The sequence below is a fragment of the Dasypus novemcinctus genome, chromosome 20, assembly GCF_030445035.2.
Source record: "Dasypus novemcinctus isolate mDasNov1 chromosome 20, mDasNov1.1.hap2, whole genome shotgun sequence".
In the NCBI taxonomy this organism is placed as follows: domain Eukaryota; kingdom Metazoa; phylum Chordata; class Mammalia; order Cingulata; family Dasypodidae; genus Dasypus; species Dasypus novemcinctus.
This window is the reverse complement of record NC_080692.1, coordinates 33,609,242-33,634,679: the sequence shown is the minus strand read 5'-3', so window position 1 is coordinate 33,634,679 and position 25,438 is coordinate 33,609,242. Positions and strand designations below refer to the sequence as shown.

Genomic DNA, 25,438 nt, shown 5'->3' with positions numbered 1-25,438 from the left:
AAGTGCTTAAAGGAAAAGATGGTTGTAATGAGCCATAAAGCTGGAGAATTTCAATAGAGAAATGGAAACTATAAGAAGGAACAAAATAAAAATTCTAAAACTAAAAAGTATAATATGTAAAATGAACAATTGACTGGATGGGCTTAATAGCAGCTTGGAGATGCTAGAAGAAAAGGTTAATAAATTTGAAAACAGATTATTTAAAAATACATAATAACCTAAAAAATGAACAGATGCTCAGTAACTTGTGGAATAATACCAAATGGCCTAAAGTACATGTAATTGAAGTCCAAGAAGAGCAGAGAGAGAATGGGGCAAAACAAAAGATGGAAGGAAAATGGCCATATTATCCTCAAATTTGGTGAAAACAAAACAACTTAAAGAACCAAGAAGCTCAAATATAATGAATCCATACTCAGGCACATCCTAGTCAAACTACTGAAAGCCAAAGATAAAGAAAAAAGTCTTGAAAGTAACCGGGTGGTGGTGGTGGGGAGAACAACACACATTACATACATAGGAATAATGATATGAAAAATGGCTAACTCCTTTAAAAAAAACAGCAACAAACAAATGGGATGTGAGAAGACAATGAAATAATAATATCTTTAAAGTTCTGAAAGAAAAAAACATGTATATGCAGAATTCTGTCTAAGACCAACGATATGCTTTCTTCGGAGATGCACTTTAAATATAAAGATATATACAAGTTAAGAATAGATATACCATGCAAATAATAAACATATGAAAGCTGGTATAGCCATAATAATATCAAAATAGACTTCAAGACAAAAGTAGTACTGGAGATAAGGACGGGCATTTCATAATGGAAAAAGAACAATTTCATTAGGAAAATAAAACAATCCTAAATGTGTTTGCACCTAATAACAAAGCTTCACGATTTGTGAAGCAAAAACTAACATAACTACATGGAGAAATATGTAAGTCCCCCAAGGGGAGATTTAAAAAAAATTATATGGTAGGTTATAGTTTTAATATAGTCCAAAAACAAAAAGGAAAATTCAGAGCATATTTATTCTCTCATCATTAGAAAATTAAATTAGAAATCAATAACAGCAAGATGTTTAGAAAAGACTCAATATTTAGAAATTCAACAGTAGAAAATAAATTCATATATCAAAGAAGGAATCACCAGAGAAATTAGAAAATATTTTGAGCTGAATGATAATGAAAATACAATCCATCAAAATTTGTGGGAAGCACTAAAGCAGTGCTCAGAGAAAACTTTCTAGCTTTAAATGCTTTCATTAGAAGTGAAGAGAGGTTTAAAAGTCAATGATTTAAAAAAAACAAGAAAATATGAAATCCAAAAGAAAAAAATAAGTGCAGAAGTCAGTGAAATAGGAAAAGTATAAACAAAACAGAAATTCAACTTAACCAAAAACTGGTTCTTTGAAAAGATTAATGAACACTGATAAACTGCTTGCAAGACTGGTCCATAAAACAGAACACAAATTTCCAATATCAGGAATGAAAGACAGGTTATCACTACAGATCCTTCAGACATTAAATAGGTTATTGATGAACAATTACACGCCAATAAACTTGAATGCAGAAAAAAATAAGAGTATGTACGTATATATATAATGAAGGATAAACAACTGAATAAGAGCTGTTTACCCAAGAATGAGGTTAGGAACAAGGACAGTAGCTAGACTTTTTGCAACACACTTTGTTATATAGATTTAACTTTGGAAACAAGTAAATATTGTATGTCAATTATGAAATAAAATAAAATTTAACAAGCAATCCCTAGGATTTGAAAGCAAAATGAAACAAATGAACACAAGTGTGAACTGAGTTGTGGTATAACCACACAAAGGAAAACTATTTCAAATAACTTTAAAACACAAGTAAATTAACTGTAAATCCCTAATTGGATAAACATAGTGGCAAAAATAAGCTAGGCTTTTTTAGTAATCATATTGGTGGTGATAGTGTTAGTATTATTATATTGAGACTGGTGTGTATTATGGGATAAAGAAAATACATGATTATCTGGTATCACTGGGAAATGGACATTTCAGTGTGAGAGGAAGGAGATGTGCATGTAAAATCAAAAGACTAAAAAGCCTATGGTCTTGAATTTGGATTGGAAGTATCGCTGAGAACTTATGATATGGTTTATTTTAATTTATTTCCTCTGGACATTGCATAACCCTACAAATAATGAAAATTATATACAGCAATTATATATCCTATATAGCAATGAACACTCCTAGTATCCAGACTGTGATGTTGAAAAACCATTTTTTAACTAAAGGAACTACAGGGCCTTAGAGAAATGGGTGATTTCAAGGTATTGGGTAGGAAATATGGAAGGTGATCTCAGACCATCCTTTCATACTAGAAAGCAAGGAAACTATAAATACTACTGGATCCATGAGGAAAGGACTCTGGAGCCAATTTGAATTGGCTCTTTGTGGTGGTTTGAGATAATTTTATGAATCGCAAAAAGAGAAAGATTATGTTTGTAAACTAATCTTTTCCTCTGGATGTGATATGTACCCTTTGATGGCACTAAACTTAGTTGAGGGGGATTTTGATTAGATTATTTGATAAGACTGTTTTGGGTTTTTGATTTGACAACATCAGAGGGTACCACTCAGATGAGTCCCTGCCCTCTTGCTGGGTCTGAAATAAACAGATACACAGATAGACAAACAAGAAAAGAGAGCCTTTCACATTTTTCGTCCTGCTACGTGAAAGAAGAAAGCTCAAACAGCTGACGTCCCCGGGAGAGACAAGCCATTTTGCTTGACATCTTATAGCTGAAATCCAAAAACAAGCACAATGGCCAAGACTGATGTAGAAGGTCCAGAAACAAGCCCTAAGCCAGGAGACAGAGTAAGCTCTGAGAAACCAGTCCGATGCCAGCTTGCACCTGAAATTGTGAAGAAAGCAGAGCTGCTGAGCCTGAGAGAGGAAGCCCAGACGGGGAGGCTGAAACCTCGCAGAGATCAGTGGCCATCTTGCTTCACCACATGGCAACACACCAGGATCAACAGTAGCTGACTTTGGTAAGAAAGCATTTCTGCTGATGCCCTGATTTGGCCTTAGAACTCTAAGTTTTTACCCCCAAATAAATTCCCATTATAAAAGCCAAGAGCTTTCTGGTACTTTGCAGCTGCACCCCTTTGGTGGACTAGTATACTCTTACTGGCCAAATATGGACAATTTAAGTGTTAAATAGACATGAGTAAAGATCAGCAATGATGCGAACATCAGAAAAGAGACAACCAGGAATCATGTGCCTCTTTGTGAGAGTACACCTACTTACCTATTAAGTATTCTTGCTCAAACTTAGAACCTAGATAAAACTTTTAATATTAATTACTAATTTATAGGAGATATGTGGGACAGAGGGACATGTTAAATGATACCACAGGGATGCAATCAACAAAATCCAGACTGTGAAAAAATCTTTAGGACAACCTACTTCATTTCTTCAAAAACTAAATTGAAAGAGGGAAGGAGGGGTGGAAGAAGAGGGGATTAAAAGAAAGGGAGAGAGGGAAAAAGATACAGATGGAGGGGGACCCAAGATTGAAGGAAACTTAAGACACACCAACCAATTACAAATTAGAGACCCTTGTGTGACTCAACAATCCCTGATTCAAACAAACTGTAAGACAATTGGAAAAATATGAACATTTTGATGATATAGAGGACTATTAGCTTTTTTGTATGAAGGTTTAAGAGTCCTTATCTTTTTAGATATACACCTGATATATTCACAGATTAAATGATATTATATTAGGGATTTGCTTAAAATAATCCAGAATGGTAAAGGAGAGAGTAGGTGGGAACATAGAAGAAACAAGAATGGTCGTGAGTTGATAATTGAGGCTAGTGATGGGTACCTGGTGGTTCATCATATAATTCTTTCTACTTTTCCATTATTATTTTTTAAGTGCTTAATCAACTTTCAAGGATACAGGCTGGGATGACAAGTACTAACCTCCTTACTTCAACCTAAATGCAAATAAATGCTTGGAGGGTACTCACTGGGTCCATGCTGTTGTTTACCCTTAACAGCTGAAATTATTATAGAGTGTGATAGATCCATGAAGTCTTCTGGGGCTGAGGCAAGTTTTCTTTCCATAGCTAATATGGATCTCAATCCTGCTGCCCAAACTTATCTTTTGTCCATGGTTCCCTCTTCCTTTGTCAGAGAATATGAAACAAGATCATTGTAAACAACTAGATAAGACAGTTGCCTACTGAACTTTCATATATTTTCTTTTAATGCCATTTGCAGAATGTCTCTACACTGAGAAAAGCTTATTATCTTTTATAAATACTTAAAAGGATGATGAAGATCATGTACTGAAAAATTCCACTTCTGAATCGATTCCCCATTTTACAGATATCAAAGTGGACCCAGGCATTGGTCCATAATCTGGTTACCACCAGGCCTTCTTTGATGTCCTGCACTTCAGGGCTCAGTGTGTGGGGGCACTCAGGGCAAGCTCAGGAAGTCTGGGCCGATCAGGAGAAGAAGACCTTTCATGGCAAGGTAAAAGAGGAACTGATGTCATGTCCAGGGGAGCTCTCACTCTAATCCTGCCCAGATCTCGGGGAACAATGAAGGAGGGAGGCGTGTTCTGGATAATCCCAATCAGAGCAGGGCAGGACCTGGATTCGGAGGAGCTTAACTGATCTCTTTCCCTGCCGACACCACTCAAAGAGGATGTACTTGATGAAGCTGATAGCATTAGTTGTTGAGAACTGGATCCCAGGGTAGTAACTCCAGGCTCCTGGTGGTCTGGGCACAACTTCTGTCAAGGCCGAAAGGGCTGCGACGAGCCCTTCCAAGCTTTGTTTCAGTTTGCACAGCACGCGCCCACGTACGGCCCGAGCGCTGACGTCCTACCCTGCTGCCTGCTGCCTCTGTTATTATAAGTTGGCAGCAGGGTATGGAAACTTACAAGACTAGAGCCTGCAGGCAGAGACGCTCCGGACACAGGAAATGCACTGAGCGGACAGTGGGTGCATTAAATCCCTCAGATGTAGGAGTCTTCTGTCTAAAACAAGAAGATTTTTTTGGTCTGGCCTTGATGTCTGGGCTTGTTCTTGGTGAGCTGCCCAGCTGAAAAACTGGGAAATTATCCATGTTACCCTCATTTTGAAGGTCTTGATATGAGAGGGAAATATACAAGGAAGAGGGAGGGAAAGCCACACACAATTAGTCAGTGTGGGCATGGAAGGAAGGGGGAGCAAAGACCAAGGACTGGTCGGGAACTGTTGTTCTGGTTCAAAGTGTTTTCTGATCCCAAAACTCTCTCTGTAGACCTCTCTTAGTCACTACAAAACAGCCCTGAGTAAACCCGAACTTGAAATGTGATGATTACAAAACCGGCCTGATTTCTTGTCTCATCCTCATTCCTTTCACATATTAGAACGGTTTCTTTACTTAAAATTCATCAAAAGTGGACCCAACTCAATAATGTTATAAGTAACGAATAACTGGTAATCCTAAGAAAAAATGCCTTTGGTCGAAGTCATGGTTTTTGACTAAGACATTTCCAGGGTAGAACAAAGGCTAAGATTAAGCTTCTACTCATGCCCCCAAATCCCATTTCCTCCATCATGTTTTCCCTAAGGCCGTGGGTGATGGATGACAAAAACAGTCAGGGAGATGCACATCAACAGGCCCAGCAAGTAACTCTCACTCAGGAGCCTCAGTCCACTGTGCTCCCCCTTCTTTCCGAAGGGACCATTTGCCAGCACAATTCTGTACAAGATTAGCAGGAACCAGGTACAAAATGAAGAACTAAAGGCTGTAGGTCTTGAGGTGGAATTCAGAATATATCTGTATATCTATATCTATGTTTTCTTTTTGAAGTACTGGGGCCAGGGATTGAACCCAGGACCTCGTATGTGGGAAGCCAGTGCTCAACCACTGAACTACATCGGCTTCCCCGACTTGGTGTTTTTTGTTTGTTTTTAGGAGGTACTGGGGATCGAACCTGGGACCTTGTATGTGGGAAGCAGGCACTCAGCCACTTGAGCTACATCAGCTAGCCTCAAAACATATTTTATAGACACACTCCGGTTATCACCTCTCAGTCCCTTTCTGAGAGCTTCGATTTCTCTTTTGTTCTGTGACTTCCCGCTGACCCTCTCTCTGCCCGTTTCAGCAACTTGCCAATGTCACTGGAATCCCTTGTAGGGACTGAGAGGAAAATAGCCCTAGTCTGGAGTCTGTGATTCACACATATTTATGGTCATAAACAATAAACCTTCAGCAAGTTCTTAGAATTTTATAAGCATTTGGTGAAAGGGGCTGAGAGATACAAAGTAGGTATCTTGCCCGGCTGGGGCTTACCCTTCATTAGGGTCTCTAAACAGGCTGGTTGCTGTGGCTCAGGACACAGAGCACAAGCAAGTCTGTGCAAGGCAGAGGGGGCTTCGTGCCTGGGCTGGGGGCTGCCTGGCCTTGGCAGGCCTGCTGGCGAAGCCTCCCTTCCATTGGTCTGGAAGGATAGTTGGTTTCCTTGGTCTCAAAGAGGCCCAAAAGTGGTGAATTAAGGAAGCAAGGGATCAGACTTCAAATGAGCAAATGAGACCCGCGGAGCAAACCTCCCGAACCATCTTTAGGGTCTGGGATCAGGGTGGCACAAAGATAAGGCAAAAGAGTTTGGGAGTGGTGAAAGAGCAAGATAAGAGCAGACTTCCCCAGAGGTAAAATCTAACTGCCCCTCCATTATCTCAAGCAGACCAAATGACATTTCCCTACAGGGAGAAGGAGGAAGCTTCTTGAAGAGTCTCTCGTAGCATATTAGGGATCTCTTTCCTCTAAAACTTCTGGGCTTAAAGGAGAACAAGTTAGACCTAGGACTAAAAGCAGCTTCAGGCCACTAGCGGAAGCTGGAGGAGGCAGGGAGGGTGAGCTGGTTCTCCCCAAAGCAGACTGCCTGCCTAGATGAGAAGGAAAGAGGCCCTGGCACCTCCCATCACAATCAAATGCTTCCTCAAGGGTCAGAGGTCAGAGGGTAAAAGGTAATGTTGAATGTACTAGCAGGTAAAGTAGGAGGGTGGGGTCCTGGAAAGCAGATGAATGGCAGAAGAGAAGAGGGAGGCCTGGTAAGGCAGAAAGGTGTTAACTGGTGCCCCAGGGATCTGTTACCAAGGAGAAGAGGAAGTCAAGAATTCTTGACTTGAAAGCATGCAGAAAGGTTAACCTAGTTCTTACACGTGAGAGCATCCAGTCCAAAGATGAGAAAGGGCCCAAGGGGGTGGTTACTTCAACAAACGTTTATGGAGGTCCCACCCTGTGCCAGGCCCTGTGAGGCGACACAAAATACAAGCAGTGCTCACTGAAAAAACAGGCTGCGTGAGCGAAGTAATTAAGGGTGACACTTTAAATGTCTTTTCCCACAGAAGTAACGTCACAGGTGGTGTGTGGTTACTCCACAAAGAAAACAGACCTTTCTGATGTACGGGATGCCCAAACCCCCTGTTGGCACAAAACGCACGCAGTTACGATGATGGTTAAGGGCATCGGAGGTTGGAAAAACAAAATGACAACAAAATGCTGGTTAGTAACGGGCACTAATGACAACGAACAACATTCGCTACGCGGTGGGTGCTGTTCTGAGGGATTTCCCCTATCAAATCGCCTCTTTCTCACATCACCCCTCTGCAATGGGTACTGTCATGTCCCTTCTTTGTCCAATGTTAACTGAGGCACAAGGAAGTTAAGTAACGTGCCTGGTAAACTGGGGGCCGGGATTTGAACCCAGGGAGTTGGACTCCAGAGCGCACGCTCTCTGGCTCTGCCATGTGTTCACAGTCAATGTGTATAACAAGCCTGCCACCCCTGCCCACGGCCTCCTTGGCACTTCAGTCATCGACGATCCGTAGCAAGACTATGGATGTGGGTGGGTTTTACAGCCACCACTAATGTGGCCCGGAGAGGAAAAACTCCAGCTACCTGGCGCCGCCTCAGCAGCTGTGGTGAGGGGCTGGCTCTCGCGCAGCGCCCTGCACTGGGGGGCTGTCCCCAGGGAGGATGACAGCCAGCGCGCCCGTTCCCTGAAGCCAGTGCCTTCCTCAGAACCCACATTTCTCACGGGCTGGGAAATCTTCACCATGGAAATTACCCTACGGGAGGCGGTGATCTCCCTGAGTTAATCCAGTCCGATTTAGTACGGGCTTTTAACGTAATGAACTGAGGACAGACTTCTGGGTTATCTTGAGCTCTTCTTTTTAAATGTGGTAGTTCCAAGTACTGTGAAGTGGAGTTCTGGGACTTGCCACACTGCACGTCGTCGGGTGACCTAAAAATTGCTTTGACATCTCAGTCTCCTCTACTCTTCTACACTTCTTTCAGTCATTCTCTCAATTCTCAGGGTGAGGGAAGCGGACTTGGCCCAGTGGTTAGGGCGTCCGTCTACCACATGGGAGGTCCGCGGTTCAAACCCCGGGCCTCCTTGACCCATGTGGAGCTGGCCCATGCGTAGCGCTGATGCGTGCAAGGAGTGCCGTGCCATGCAGGGGTATCCCCTGCGTAGGGGAGCCCCACATGCAAGGAGTGTGCCCCATAAGGAGAGCCATCCAGCGCGAAAGAAAGTGCAGCCTGCCCAAGAATGGCGCCGCACACACGGAGAGTTGACACAGCAAGATGATGCAACAAAAAGAAACACAGATTCCCCTGCCGCTGACAACAACAGAAGCGGACAAAAGAACACGCAGCAAATTGACACAGAGAACAGACAACTGGGGCAGGGGGGAAGGGAGAGAAATAAGTAAAATAAATCTTTAAAAAAAAATTTTTTTCAGGTTGCGCACCCAAAAGTATGAACAGAAGTGTTACTTGGTCATCTCATTTGTCTGTAGTGGATCGAACACAGGTAATGGACTCAACCAGAGCCGGGTTTAAATCTTAGCTTGCTACTTAGGAGCCGCTGAAGGTTGGGGGCTTGCCATTTTACTGCTGAGTCTCAGTTTCCTCATCTGTAATGTAGGGGTAATAATGTTCCCTTCGTTATAGGATGGTTGTAAAGATTAAGTGGTTCCAGCATTTAAGTGCTGCAAGCAGAACCTGGCACCTAACAAGGAAGGACTAATAAATGGCACCTATTATTTTATAACAAAGCAGATTCATCTAACGCATCTTCTTTAATTATCTCATTGAAATTGTAAAAGGAGTCCCTCCTCCAAAACAGCCTTTGTGCACTTGAGCTTGGTATGGTAGGAGGTATTTTATTCCTCTCAATGAAATAATCATATAAACGAAACTTCTGTGGGCCGAAGAATGGCTACTACCCCACCCCTCTTCCCTCTGCGGCCCACAGAGACATGATTTCTCTTGACTCTCGGTGCCATTCCATGTGCTAGTTGTAAGGAGAATTGACATCAGTAGTATCTTGTCACTAGAAATTTCTCACCGCCACTCCCAATTTCCATGCTCACCTTGTGAGAGAGTTACACCACAGCAGAACCACCAGCTTCAAACTGCACCTACCACTGCAGAAATAATCACTGCCTCATGTGTGTATTTTCAATTAAAGTCATTAAAAGTCATTTCCCACAGTTTCTTGGACAGGGGTGGGGCAGGCTGACACCATAGGAGGGCTCCTCAAGGCAATCTTGGGATGAGAACATTTGAGAAACACAGGTTTGTTCCTTCTCCCTACAGTTTGTGGGGCACACTGTCCAGTCCTACAAGGGCAACTACAGAGCTAGCCCCATTCAGAGACTTCAGCCCAGGCCTGAAGCACCTTTTATATTGCCCAGTGAGCTTTCAGGGAGTCACTGTAACACAAGGACCAGTAGCAAATGATTATACACTTAGGATAAAGTCTTTCTTTTAAGTATTCTACAGGAGTTAAAAGGAAATGATTTAGGAATCTAAGATATCAAAAGAAGTTGATATACCAACTGTGTGACAAAATAAATTTATTTTATAGTCATTTGCTGGTTCATTATTTCTAAAGATGCTTTGTCTTCTGTTTTTTGGGATTGAAGTGTCATAGTTTATTTTGTTTCCTTCCTACATAACTACCTACCTACTACCTAACTTGTATCATGCAGATAAAATGAGCCACAACAGGCAAAGAAAAGAAATCTGCTCAAACTGAGATTTTCATCATGAAATAAGTGAATGAAGCTATTCTTGGTTTTCCCACTGAGAAGGGCAATATCATCATATGTTCTTGATAAGGAAAGATAAATGAGAATAGAAGAGATTTTCTACAGTTTCTGAGCAACACCACGCAGGCACTGTTAGGATTTTCTGTATTTTACTTGCCTAAGATCTGGAGGGTGGAAAATGTGCCCTAATCATCTTTATGTCACCCAGAGACTCAAAAACCTTGGATATAATATTAGGATTTTGGAGTTGTCGGATATCTTCAAGGTTATGTAGTCTCACCCCCACCTAACAAATGGGGAAAACTGAGGCCAGAGAAATGAAAAAAGTTAGCCATCATGACTTGTGCGGAGTGGAGGATCAGAACCCGGTTTCCTGACTTGCAGATCTCATTCCCGTAAACACTGCATCAGGGTGACCGGCTGGCCCGGTTTATGTGGGTGGGCCTGGTTTACGCCTGCTGCCCTGGCTGAACTATTAATGGAGCTCTGTCTCACTGTCACAGCGTCCTGGTTTGGGTGGGAAATTGTAAGGCTAATTATACAATATCACAATCCCGACCCTTAACTAATAAGCAAGGGAAGAGAGTGGAAATGCCGGTTCCCCCACATGGAGGTGGTAATTTGAGGATTGGGGGACGGGTCCGCCCAAGGCATGATATCATTTCAGAACGGAGGGCATCATGCAGATCCAGGTGTGGACGAGTGCAATCGCCCTTTTTTCCTGTCAGGGAGGGGGGGTCTAGGCCGTTAAGATCATCTCAGAAGGGACAAAAGAGTGGAGGGCAACCTGTAGCTAACAGATACTTGTAGCTTCGGGCACTCCTCTGTAAAGGCCAGATTTCAACGTATGTCATCATCTGGGATATTTGTGGGGAACTGTAGCTAGATTTGTACCATGACATTAGTTATCTTTTCTGATTATGAAGGGCTAAACTTGTTAAGTTGGGGTGGTGGCAGTGATGGAGTGCAGTACAGGGGCTGGGTGAAACCTGTGCCTGCACTTCCCTCCACACTCACTGTGCCAGGCTTTTTAGGAGCCGAGTTGGGCACTTGCTGGCATGTCCCTGCTGTCCCTCCAGTCTGTCCTCTCTGCATCCCATGACAGCTACATGAGTAGTTTTGGGCCAACATACTTTAAATGGTACACTATCCCTAATTATACATGAAAAAAATCACTAAGAAAATAGTATTTGGTATAATATGACTTTGCAGGCCTTTTTTTCAGGATCAGATCTTTCTATACACTGACACACGCCCACATTCATGTGCTGCTATTCATAAGGAAATACATCAGGATTGAGTCTATGGACAGTTCATGCCGCACTGGATTCTCGCCGCCACTCTTTTGATGGAGAGAAAGGCAGAAAGGGGGAGGTGCCTGGAGGTAGGGAACCGGTACCCATCTATCCACCCCTACTTGGTCTCCGTCACCTGCCACACCCATGAATCTTTAAGTCTGGGAAGGGCAGGGGGCAGGCAGCGTTTTCCTGTCACCTCTGTGCCTTTTCTAGCTCTTCTCATCTGATGGCACCTGATGAAGATGTAACCCTCCCTTTGTGCCCTGTGCACCTGCTCATTGGAGAGCTTGCAGCGTGTCTGAGCAGACAAGGGAGGAAGAGGTGCTCTCAGCTCTGGCTTCCTGGTTGTCAGCTATAAGGAATGGTCTCCGACAATGCACTACTTTTAAGAGCTGGGGCTGAAGCAGCGCCAACTGGTCCAAAGGGCGATGACGCCCTTGACCTTGGCCTCATTAGCTCCGTTCTCTTACCTACTGAGCTCACCACGACATCTAACACTTGAGAGCACAGCTCATTACAGCGTATGTGGTGGCACATCTGTGTTTACTTGGTTTGAGAGTAGCTCTGAGAGTAAGCCAGCTTTCTCTATTGATGAGCTCCTGCAAATGAGAACAACAACAAACACACCTACTTATGAGTCAAATCAGGCCAGAGGGAAGGGAGGGAGGATTTGTGATGAGGTGAGATCAGAAGCCTCCAATCCAAATTGGGGATCTAATCTAATCTCTCTATCTCTCCCTCTATCTATCTGTCTATCAAGAGGAGGGCAAAAAAACAAAACAAAATGCAGGAACAAACAAAAAACAACCAAAAAACCCATCACACACCCTTTGTATCTGGAGAAGCAGGCTAGGTGATATAATTCTTGCCTCCTGTCAAGCTTCTGTAAACCCACCCCCTCTGCTCTGGAGTGGCTGTTGGCTATTATTGCAAGCCGGAAATGTACATGGCAGGAATAGCACAAGAACGTAGAAACCGAATTGGGGGTGTGTGGGGGGAGCTGATAAATTTAGCAAGGGTAAAGCTAGAGGAAGAAAGGCTGAGAGGAAGCGCAGGGAGCATGCAAGAAATGCTGGGAAGAGAGGGGACCTGCTGTGAAACGCTTGGCACACAGAAGAGATGTTGTCGCCTGGAGTCAGGCTCTTGGTGAAGTGTTAATTAAGAAAACAAAAAACTTCTCATTTTTTAATTTGCCAACAACAAAACAAAAATATTAACCCTGCTCTTGGGGATGATCAATCAATTTAAAGTAATGCCCCAAGGGACCAGGGTTTTAGGTCCCTTAGGGACCTGGTCCTAAAGGAAAAGTAAAGGTGAAAAAGTAACTGATCTGCCCAGTGTGCCCAAGTCATTCTCTCACCAGGAGAAGCGCACAGTATGATGCGTCATCGCCAAATGCTACTGGAACCTCCGCTGTTCAACTCAATGCTCTCAAAGTTAGATCTTATAACCTATTTCTGTATCCAAACGCCCGCTTTAGAACTACGTCCATGGACGCAATTCAGTTCTAGTCTTTGGTTTGGTTTCCTACCAATTCTGTAGGACGCTATGAAGAACAAAACAGCAGCTAGACTGAACTGGGACAGTGAAATAAGCCGACATGCTGAGCATGCTGTGATAAACCTACCCCACCTTTAAGTCCTTCTCTCTTCCTAGAATATTCTCCACTTCTTGGCTACTTATCAGATTCCTGTTTGACCTTCAAAGACCCTTCCAGAGACTCTTCCCTCATGAAGCCAACCCACTTTTTTTTATAACTGGATGTAATCACTCCTTCCACGACCTCAACAGGGCAGCTACACGGTTGTCCTTTTATACTTATGGGTATAGCTAACTCATTTCTTCACCTAGAATGTGAGCTTCAGAGGTCTGGGAGTTTATCTTATTCATTCTCGGAATGACCTCCAGTACCTCATACAGGGTAAGAATTCAGTAAATACCTGTTGAATGAAAAATTAAATATGTGAATAAGCACAACTCATCAAGGTAGCAATTAAACCTCCTGGATTTGTCTAAACCTCAGCAGCCCCCTCTGGTACCTTCCTCGTGGTTCTGGTGCAGGATGACCTCTGGCTGGGTGTGGATAGAGTTTCCGGGGTGGAAAAACGGTGAAAACAGAATCCGGGGTTTCCTCTGCTTCAAAATATGCTGTAGGAGTTCATAGAGCACATCACCTGGAAAGTAAAGGAAAAAGGGAAGAGAGGAATTGGGATATTCCATTGAACCACTATGTCCTAAGCACCTGCTCGGGATGCAGTGCTGGGCTCCCTGCCGCCTGCAGGCTCTCCGCCCTCACGGGGCTACCAGGGGACGGGATGCAGCACTTGAAACTCCAAAGGTCAGAGCCATGTGAGTTCTTCATCAAACTTCTGATCATAAAAGTTACATACATTAACCGTACATTTGAAAAATGCAGAAAGCTGAAAAGAAAAATGGTCTAAAATCTGCTCATTAAGAGAGAAAATCCCTATCAATAGTTCTACTGTTATATAATTAGACTCAGGTTTTTATAGTTTAATGGTCTCTTTTCCTCTTCACATTGTTTTAAAATTTTTATTTTAGTAGTTATTTATTTTTAAGAGCAGTTTTAGGTTTACAGAAAAACTGCACAAAGCTTCCATATACTGCCCCCCCGCCAGTGGTCCCTTTAATTAACATCTCGTTGTGTTGTGATACATTTGTTATAACTGATGAACCAATTTGACACATCATTATTAACTAAAATGCATAGCTTACACTGGGGTTCACTCTTGGCATTGTACAGTTCTATGGGTTTTGACAAATGCATGCTCACATCTCCCCCATTACAGTATCACAGAGTGGTTTCTCAGCCCTAGAAGAGCCCCGTGCCCCACTAGTCATCTGTGCCCCCTTGCCTCCTGAACCCTGGGCCACCACTGATCTTTTGACCATCTCCACAGTTTTGCCTGTCCCAGAATGTCACACAGCTGGAGTTGTACAGTACGTAGCCTTTTCAGACTGGCTTCTTTCACTTAGCAATATGCATTTTACACATTAGGATTGAAGATTTTCCAACATTACTGAACTGCTTCAGCAGCTGCATAATAATAGCCCGTTGCAGGGATGTACCAACTTTACTGGAAATTTAAATGGTCTCAATTGTAAGCTATTATTTTTTATGAAAAATATCCTTTTCACATAAATCTTGGTTTGCATTTGAGATGACTCCAACAAGAATCACGAAGTCATTAAGAATAAGCATTTTTAATGTTCAATGACAACTCATAGATTCCCCACAGACCCCTTCTCCACAGGAGTTTTTCTAACCAGCCCCATTCTCAGGCAGGGAAGAGAATAAATAGGAAGAAAAAGTCATCAGCCCGACCAAGGAGGTTTACTGTGGAAGTTGCCCTGTAAAGTGCTGGCATATTCTGGGACAGTTCCCACCTTTAAAAATACATACAGGCATTTCTCCAAGGTTCTACGAGCTCTAGATAATCCTCTTAGATGTCAGCCCCTTGCAGAGGATGGTGGGGGCTTGTTTGAGCAGGGGGGCACTTTGTTCTGATGTGTTTGGTATCTGAAGTGTCCACCAAGCAGTTAATTAGCAAAAAACTGTCATGGTCTGGTCCCACCCTTTTGGCTTAGACCCGAGTTCAAAATGCAGGTGGATGTCTCAAAACCCCTTTGGGTGGGTGATTAATCTTTAAAATACCACAGGCTTCTGACTGTCCCCCCACGCCCTTCCCCACAGATAAGCAGTCAACAATTGTACCAAACAATGAGCCTTTGTCTCTAATTTTAGCCATTTTTTAACAGATACTTTAATTAACAACATAATTTAACTGCATATTTTTGGCTGTAGATGTTGCGATATTTTTTTCTTCTAAACTCAGGGTGAACCTGAGAAATGCCCCATATTTCTTTCTTTCTGCAAACCTCCACTCCTCTATCCTTTGTATCCAGGTGGCAAAGGGAATCCAATGTCTTTGCTTTGACTTCCTTCTTTCTTCTACCTTTGAATTCCAACTGCATTGATGTATCTTACTGCCACTATTTACTATGATGATTCAATAAAGCAAAGGACTTTAAAAACCTGGAGACACAATAGCACCTGGGCATTTCATCAAAAGGAGATGGGCAGGAAGATGCAGAGGTGCTCCGAATCAGACTTTGAAAACCCTAAAGCCTGAGGTAGACCCCTGCTGCAGGTGACAGCGCCTGAGAGCAGGGAGGGGCTTCGCAACTCAGCCAATCGGAACCGCGTCGCCATGGTGATGTTGTCTCTGATGACACGAGGATATGGAGCCCGAGCTACAGTCCTATTTTAAAGATACGTATTTTAATCTTTTACAAAAATAAGTCCCTAATCAACACTGTTTCTTTAGGTTTAGTGTAATGCCTTGCTGAACTTTTCCTAATTTACATGGCCTCCTGCTTGCTGGGTTTGATCAAAGTCTTATTTTGGTAGTCTGCAGAAGAGAAAATGGAAACATTTAAAAATGTGCCTCAATGATTACTATTACTAAAAAAAAAAAAGTCAGCAATTAGTGTATCCATTTTGGAAGGGGAGACCAGGAAATATAAATTTAGTGTCTGTGAGGGTGTTCAGTTCTGCTTATTTGGAAGGCAAGTTGACGGGGGCGTGGAGTTTGTGCAGAGGCGGACTGCCAGGTTTGGATCCCAGCTCCCTGGTGCCAGGTGACCTTGAGCAAGTCCTTGAACTTCTCTGCAAATGCAAATCCTAGCACCTACCTCCTAAGTTTGCTGTGGGGATTAAACGAGGGGAGCACCTGGAGCAGGGGTGGGTGCATGTGCTCCCCGTGGCGGCCGAAGCAGTGGGCTGGAGACTGGGCAGGGCGCTTTCTTCCCCCAGCTTCCGAGTTTTCTACTTAAGCACAGAAAGTGAACAAGAAAGCAGAATGGCTCCGAATCTATGACTGGAGTCAGGCCGGAGCCTCCTCAGACATGCCCCTCGACTTCTCAGGCCTCAGTTTCCCCATCCGTAAAACAGCAAGGTCAACAGTATCCAGCTCCCAGCAGCACTGTGAGGTTCCAGGTGCCCGGTGTAAAACAGCACAGCATCAGGCAGGCACTGACAGCTCTGCCGACACCAGCTGTTCCTGTTACCACCACCGCCGCCATGGCCACCGTTATTTTTATTATCGGGGATACCATTAGAGGTTTAGGACAGCCCTGTGAATCCCTAAGGAAGTCTCAGGTGGAGAAGAAAGTGGGGAATTCAGGTCATTGTCTGAGCAATGTTTCGTCTCCAGAGAGAGCAGGAAGAGCTTCACCAGCCACTTTCCACTCCTGGGCTCTCCAGAAGCTTCAACCAAGGGGCTAAGCCCACAGTGGGGCAGCGTGCTCTGCCCATACTTTCCCAGGCCTTCTGTGCTCACTCCAACCTCTCCTCCAAAGCTGGCAAAGATGGGCAGGTGGAAAAGGTTCCTCTCCAAGGGTGCCAAGGAAATGTACGAAGGGGCATGTCAAGGGGGACTTCGCCAGCCCCTTACCTAACATAAGCCTATCTATCATGAGGACTAGGGAGATAACATCCGTCAGAGCCACCTGGGAGGCTGCGGCCACGGAGCCAGGCTGCAGGTTCTAGGCCGGGGGAAGCTTAATTCTAAGATACTGGACTGCCTACAGCTGGATCCTTTCATTCACAGACCTGTTTCCTCAGCAACCCGGGCCTCGGATGGGAGTGTGGCTGGCTCAGCCCAAACACATCACTACCAGGGGAAATCCAACTTACTGTTTATGTCCTGGGTGTGGGTAGAGCTTGGAATCTTAGGCCTGGAGAGGCTTTCCTGGCAATCCTGGCCCCTCCGGTTTTACTCCTGACCTCTGAAGTAACACGGAACCTGTGCCTTATCTACGACAGTTTCCTAAATAAGTGAAGGCGGCTGTTCCACCGTCCTCAATCTCCACTTAGCCTAGTTTCTCCAACACAGGCTAGGCACCTCTTGACACATTCTTAAAATCCTCATGGATGCAGGAGATCACATTTAAAAAGTAACACTAAAAAAAAGTTTTGGGAATAAAGAAGCTACTTAAAAATAGTATTTTAGGGAGTGGATGTAGCTCAGTGATTGAGCACCTGTTTCCCATATATGAGTCCTGGGTTCAATTGCTGGTACCTCCTGAAAAAATAAAAAGATTTAAAAATAATATTTTATACAACCTACTATCAAATGTTTAGAAAATAGATGGATATTAGGTAACCAGACAGGTTAGGCTGATTGATACGTGGATGGATAGAATGCTATGGCAAATGTGGCAAAATGTTCAAAGTTGGTGGATCTGAGTATGTGGAGTTCTCTGTACGGAAATTGTATTATTTTTTGCAACTGTCCTGTAAGTTTGAAATTATTTTGAAACAAAAAGTTTTCTAAAAAGTTGTATTTACTTACGTATTGAAAACAAAGAGCATGAGCCATAGCACTGCACAGCTATCTGATTTAGCTAATGACCACTGGCTTGAACTCAAAAACACTTCCCAAAAAATTTTTGACCAATTTGATTCTTGATAAATCTCCATCTTCTCAGAAAAGAAATGAACTATTGCTGACTGTAAAAGGTGCTTCCATTGTCCTAAGCCATGGGACCAAGGCCTGGGGTCCAGGGACAGTAACTTTTTGTCAGTTCCTTCCTGTTTCCCTGCACACACGCAGTTCACGCACACACGTGCATGTGGATTCACTGGGACGTCAGCACGCTTCAGGGCTCCTCACTTGGAGGGGCTCTAGCCACATCTGTTTTCATAATTTTCTCTTCTTCTTCTTAAAATGATGCACCCAAACCACAAGCTACTGGCCCTGCAAACCCCAGATATGCCTGTTGGGTGCAGGTATACAGTGACCTACGCAGCTCTTGTGTGTGCACCTGGGCACACATCGACAAAACAGTTTGTCTTGCCAATCTCGACATGAGAAATCAGGCATGCACTCTGAGAACCCTAAGTTCTATTATTTTCTACACAATTTGTTTAAAATAGAGTGAACAAAATGGCTGCAAGTAGCCTTATCAATCTGACTAACGTTTGGCGACCAGAGGCTTTTTGGAGGTTAATTTTATCCAAGTTTCTTTACTTTTAGAAGCTCTGGGGTTTCTGGGCTCTGGATCAAGGCAGTCCAAGTTCAAATCCTAGCTCCTTTATATATCAGCTGCATGCTCTTAGGCACATTCTTTTTCTTCTTTGAGCCTTCGTTAAGACTTAGTATTGTTTTCTATAAAATTACAACAAATGCCACAGACTTGGCAGAGTTGTAATGAGAATAAAATGAGATGAGGTGTACAAAGCAATGGCCCTGCGGCTGCTATAATGTGTGCGTCACCAACGTGTAACTTTTGTGTTTATGTTTAACAGCCCTGACCCCCAAAAAAAAAAAACAGGTAAAAAAAACCCTATTTACTTTGCCTCAATGCTTTCGTATTTAAAGGACATGCATAAGTTTCACAAAACCGCATTCTTATGTATGGAATCCCCCCATCTGACGTCATTTCATGCCATTTCTACTTTCTATCTCTCTCGTCACAGTTGTTTGTTTTCAACCTCTCTCTACGGGTTCCCTCCCTTTAGGATTCAAGCAATTTCAAGTTTTTCCTGTACACACACACACACCTTGTCCTCCTCTTCCCTCTCCCTCCAGGTTCTGCTCCTGTTTCTCTCCCCTTCACCACAGCCCAGCTTCCTGGAGGAGCTGGACAACTCTGTTAGTGGTACTTCCTCACCCTCCTCTCCTCGGGTCCTTTCTTCTGGCTTCCACTCCAAACCTTCTCCAAGTTTTTCTTGCTGAGGTCACCTCCCTGTGGTCAAATCCAAAGGGCAAGGGCCGGCACCTGGGACTGGCCTGACCACTCAGCAACCCTCAGCCCCCGTTACCAATCCTGCCTCCCACCCTGTGGAGCCCTCCACAGGGCCTCAGACGTGGCCTCAGACGTGCCTACTTCTGGTTTTCTTCTCGCTTCGCTGGCTTTTCGTCCTTATCCGGCCCTTCAGTGTCTGTTCCCAGGGCTCTCTCTAGTGTCTCCCCTGGCTTCAGCCAGCATGTCTGCGCCAAGCCTGCTGCAGCCAGCATTTCTTACCACTCCAGGACTATTCACCGATCCCTGGATAGTCACACACACACTACACACTCAGCGTGTCTCAAAGTCTTCACAAACCGGATGGTGCTCCCTTGTTCAGGAAATGCCCAGCTGATCAGGCAGGAAATCTGGGAGTAACCCTTAGCTCCCCTCTCCTTCCCCTCCAAAGTCTAATTAGTCTCCAAGACCCATAGACTCTGCCTTCTCCATATTCCTCAAACCACGCCTCCTCTGCTGACCCCACCACGATTGCTCCTTGACTCTGGCTAAATCTCTCCACCTTGTCATGCCAATCCTCTTTTTAATACTGTGAACAGCTTCCACCTGTCCTTAAAAAAATATTTAAAGTCCTGAACATGATCTATAAGGCCATGCATAATCTGTTGAATAAATAATAAGAAATGAGTGACTGAAAAGCTACAGTGTATTCGATTATATTTACATTCCCTGGATTTGTGTGGCCAGTCCCGCACTGGGGGTGGCTGGGGTTTTTCCATGTGTTTACTATTATAAATAGAAGAGCTAAGGGTATCTTCCTCCCACCTCCTACTGGATTGTTTCCTTGGGATATCTTTTGTGCAACAGAATTATCGGTGAAAGGATCCTTATTATACACTGCTTGTATAGTGGGCTGGAAGCAATGTATAGAGTCATCTGCAATGCTACCTATGGCCTCTCCAACTGGGTTTCACAACTTAACTTTTTGAGTTTAGAAGTTTTAAAGTAGATCTTTAACACTGCTAACTTTTGCATCTTTTTTTAAGGCAATGGTTTACTATGTACACATCATATGTACATTATCCGAGGTGACACATTCTTATATCTGCCAACAGTTCTTTCTTTCTCTTTTACTTTTATTCAGAGATTCTAGTTTCTGACTGACCAAGTCATTAAAAAAACAACAGCAAACTGTGCCTGGAATACTTGTCAGAAAATTCTCTCTGCTGGGTCCTCTACCTGTGATAGATTCAAGGTGAAGTCCTAGGTTTCAGACTCTGCAGTTTCATGATAATTCAACAGCGAATATACTGGTGCAGTACAGGGATAGGGGAAATCCTACTGGTGACCATAACAGGCCCATTTCTGTAAAGGGACTGCTTGGCTTTCTAACTCTACTTGATCTTATTTTCTCAGCATTCCATTCAATCCATTTTTATAGGTTGATTGAATTACAAACCTTTTTAATTTGATATGGAGTGCCTTCTGTGCCCATAAAAATAAACTAATCTTTTACTTAGGAACAAATGTCGAAATTTAGCTTAATATCTATGTCTTAGACATAGAAACCCTGAAAACTGGGAATAAGATATAAGAAAATCTGAATATTTTATTTACGAATAAACAAATTAGAGAGCAGATACAGTAAGGCAATTGCCTTTAGCTGATGTGGACTATAGATAAAACAATGAGCTCTTAAGAAAATAAAAACGTGAAATGATAAGCATGTGCTTTAATTAAGGAAGTGCTTCATTTTACCTATGTTATTATAACGTTTTTTTTGGGCAGAGGGATCAGTTATTAGCACCATTTCATAAGTGTGACAAGTGACATGTTGACAGATGAAATCCTTTTCCACATGTGGCTTCTCTAGTCACTTCTCTGGTATGTAATGCACATTTTGTCTTGTTCCAAGAGCCAGGGAGAGAAGAAAGGTTCAACTCTGGGTATCTTTGCAGCCAAGGGTCGTGCCTGCTGCTGCCCTCACCCATCACGCTATGAATCCCCTTCTTTGAACCAGACCCTCAGACTCTGCTACTTAGTTCTAAATGGCCAGTTGACACGCCACTCAATCTAGCACGCCACCTACGATTGCTGAAGGAAAATTAACAGGCAAATTGGTCCCAGTAACTGTGTGTAGATAATGACCAGTATTTTCAGCTTAACTTTGAAAGGGAATTTTACTGTATTTGAAGGACATAAGCAAAGCATTATTTTCAAAGACAAAAGTTCCAGTGGGTAGGAAGTGGAAGAAATAATTTTCAAAATCATACTCTAGTATGCTAAAAAACTAATTTACTTAGTAAATTTTCCATCTATTTTTGCTGGATTGAATTGCAGGAACTTTGAAAACGTGTTTCTTTTCTCTCATTCAGCATTGAAAGGGAGAGTCTAACATGAATTAAATGGATGATAGCTTGTGTTTTCTCTGTTCACATAAATAATGGGTATATAAATCCATTCCACCTAAATGTCATGCAATGAATAACACTAAAAAAAGATAATATAAATGCTAACTTGTCTGTTTCTTCTTATTAATGAGTTTTCTCAGAGACTCAAAGTAGACAAGTAATCAAATATACCTCTGAATTTAAATGACCCCAGAACCATTTAATACGGTACTATCCAGTAGCTTAAGGACTAGGTGAAATTATCCTGTCCATGCAGAGTTTTATAAAATTGGGATCCCTTTACATTTGTTCCTGAGTTTTGTGAATGTAAATTTGTAATCTTGTTGTATTCCTCTGGTTGGGAGAATATTCCAAAGAAAAGAATCTATTTTATCTTCAACTTTAAAATCTGTCTGGAGACCATATAGTTATATTAAGTACATTCCAAATGTTCTGTTTTACTCTAGTGGTTGAAAATGGAAGAATCTGGTACTGCAAACAGAAGAGTAAGTGTAGTATGTTAGATTGGTCAAAGAATATGGACTTCAGAGATGCTACTATATGTGGACTTGAAGTATCTTAATATTGCAGGTAATTATAACTCATTTGAGTCCAGTAACCTCCTCTCCTCTTTTGGGTTGTGTTGTTTAAAGGACCAATATTCCCATATACTGAGAATGTAACCCTGGGTGTGGCCAGGCAGGAATGGAGGGTGGGTGGAAGATATAATCACCACTGCGAGAAGCTGCTGCTGGTTCTCCTTAGGCAGCAAAAAAAGATTCAAGGAAAGACAATGGGAGAAAAATTGGGTGAAAGGTAAGTTTTACAATGTACACAGGCTGAAGGAGATCAAAGAAATTATTCCGTGCCTGCAAGGTGAGAGGCTTCACAGTTCACTGGAAACTTAAAACTGCTTCAGTAGTTGAAATTGGGCTGAACTGTTAACTACTGAGGAAGCTTAGGAGCCACACGGGCCAAACTCCATTTGCTGGACAAGGGAAGAAAAGCCAAATGAACTGGTACAGCCTGTGGAAGAGCCATGTCTAGACCTTGAACTTCAGGATTTCTGCTGTACCCGACTACGAAGGGAGAAGCCTCTCTATAACTGGTCTCTGCCTGAGGAAAAGGCCAGTAGCTACATCACAGCCTTTATCACCCTACTGGGTGGCCACTTCAAGAAAAGGGTGCTCTCAACTCCTTCCTCGTTAGTTCTCCAAGCCCCAACACTGATTCTCTCTTTTGTGATGAATATTCCTATAGCTAGCCCCTCTTGGCAGGGAGCACTGTGAAATTCTGTCCGTGGCTTCTGGTTGACGCCTTAATTAAATGACCTACAATATACATTTATCTTTATCCCCAGCTCTGGTCTGGCTCTTGTTTCAGATTTCCAACTGCAGAACTGGACAAGCCTTCTTTCCTGTCCTGGCATCGCCTGCCCCCAGCTGACCCTTTTTTTGTTACTTCTAAGCCGGCTCCCCATCTTAAGAAGCTAACCATTTTGGTCTCACCAATTCAGTTCAGGATATTAGCATGTGGCAGTGGCCCTCTAACTAACTTTCCTGCATCGAGTGACCCAATAAAGTCGCTCTATGCTCTGCAGCCAAATGTCTGTTCCAAAGGGAGAGCTCCAACCGTATCGTTCTGACCAAAACCTCTCAGTGGTTCCCCATCTCCCGGAAAATAAAACCCAAACTTCTTAACCTGGACTTTAATCTGGGTCATAAGTCAACCAGTATTTACTGTGGGCCATCTGGAGGCCAGCCTCTGTGCTGGATGCTGGAGACAAGGCAACTTACCAGGGCACAATCCCTGCCCTCACTGGACTTCCAGTGTAGGGGAAGGTTACAGAAGAGAAATCAATCACCTACAATTCTGTGGGTGAGTGTGTTGGGGCCAAGATAGAAGAAGCAGAGAATTATCTAGGATAAAAGCAGAACGCCATCCAACCCAGAATGAGGTGTAGAGAGGTGGGGGAAAGGAAGAAGGTGGGCATTACGGTGGAATTAGGGAAGTAAGGATGGGGTCAGGGAAGGCTTTCCTGGAGAAACTCAGCAGAGCCTGAACATATGAGGAGGCAATTAGACAAATGGGGGGAGGGGGCTGATGCAATAGGGAGCAGGGGGGTCTCCAACGGAAGGTCCAGCACGTGCAGCCCTGGTTCTGAGCTCCTCTCCCACACAAGTGGGCCTACCCTTCCCTAACTCTTCCTCCTCTCTCTCTTGCTTACCTTTCAGAAGTGACAAAGCCTGGCTCCATTACCATTACCTTGAGCTTCCTTTGACGTTCCAGCTGGAAACTGCTTCTCCCAGCCCTCAATTCCCTCAGCACATACCTCTCACCTTGGGCACAGAGGAGCTCAAAGAACACTCAGGGAATGGATTACTACTGCCACCACCTAAGCGTGGTCTATGACAGCACACGTCTGCACCAGAGCATCAGCCTTAGCTGCCTCCTACCCCTTCCATCCGTCCTTCAGGGGAGTTTCCTTACAGTCACCCAAATACACCAGCTAGCGCTGTTCCATCACTGGGAATGCTCCCTTCTCCCCTACTGAATTCCACCCACTGCTTCATGTTCAAAAGCAGCCCGCTCCCCGTCTCGGAGACCCACCTTCCTCTGCTCGCTCCTTTCTCTGGCTTTCTCTTGCCTTTAGAGTCAGTGCAACCCTGCCTCGCTAACTGGACAGTAACGTCCTTGGCAGCACGACCATCTTCCACACGACCCGCCCCAGCCAAGACTCAAAGTGGCGAGGAACGAGGGGCAGGCTTTCGCACACCTCTGCCTCCGGCTTTGAGCAGAGAGAATCTAGTTCTAAAAACAAAGTTGAGAGGTCCCTGTGGAGAAGGAGCAGCAGCTAGCAAAAAATAGAAGAGCCCAAGATATGGCTGGGGTGGGGGGAATTTACAGTCTTGGGAAAGCTTGCCCAAGAGCCTCAGTCAAATCATCATCAACACATCATTATGTTTTCCACTGTTGGCTTTGCACAAAGGGTTTCACTGCAACACTAAAGAGTGAGATTCCCCCCCTCCCCCAGATATGTAACTTTGCCCATTTGAGTATAGCATCTTTTAGTTTCCACTGTAACAGAAAAGGGAAGTATTTTGCAATAAATTAAAAGGAACTATTCAGGGCAGTCTTATTTATTTATTTCTGTTGTTGTACAGTTTTCTTATTCTGAGGCTACTCTGAGAACCAATGATTTGGGGACAAAATGTTTCAGGTGTGTTTGTCTCCCTTATTAAACCTTAAAAATGATGTTTTCAGAGATATAAACTCTCGAGTTTCAGTAACAGCTGCTCTTTTCGGGAAACTTTCCCTTTAGCATGTCCTCATAGAAAACGGTCCTGCTGCAATTGGGAAAATCAGGGGAGGTACAGTTCTGCACCCTTATCTCATCTCCTGTGATGGGGATGTTGCCTCAGCGACTTCTGGTGGGCCTCCAGGAGTAAAGGAGAGGTGACCCAAGGCAGGGATTGTACCTTGACCTTGGCTGGGCAGGACCTTTGCCTCTGGAAGGAGACAAGTGACTCTGCCAGACGAGTTACCTCAAGGTCAGGCTCCTCAGCCTGCCTCAGCCTGGGTTCAATACCTGACCCCTCACGAGGCATAAACCTGAGCCCCAAATTCCCCTTTGACATATGGACTTCCCAGGTACCTAATCTTCAAAATGTCCCTAAGCTTTAAGAAATGAAACTGAGATGCATATTTAATTTAAAGGTTTATCCGTGTCTGTCATGCACTATACAGGAACAAACGTTCTTAACTGAATTAAATATTCCAATAGGGTCTCAAGAGCCCTTCTTTTGACAAAGCCTCGTTGGATGTGCCTGAAGAAGCTTCCACTTGAGCTTTTGGGAT

At 43.6% G+C, this 25,438-nt stretch overlaps 1 protein-coding gene across 3 annotated transcripts in view; it reads right to left on the bottom strand.

Moving 5' to 3' along the window:
- ETV6 (ETS variant transcription factor 6) overlaps positions 1-25,438 on the bottom strand; it is a 243,737-nt gene that overhangs the window by 25,354 nt on the left and 192,945 nt on the right. For all 3 annotated transcript variants that reach the window (XM_058282802.2, XM_058282803.2, XM_058282804.2), the window contains one exon: positions 13,460-13,594. In XM_058282802.2, the coding sequence (XP_058138785.1) occupies positions 13,460-13,594 (135 nt within the window). The remainder of the gene's footprint in view (positions 1-13,459; positions 13,595-25,438) is intronic.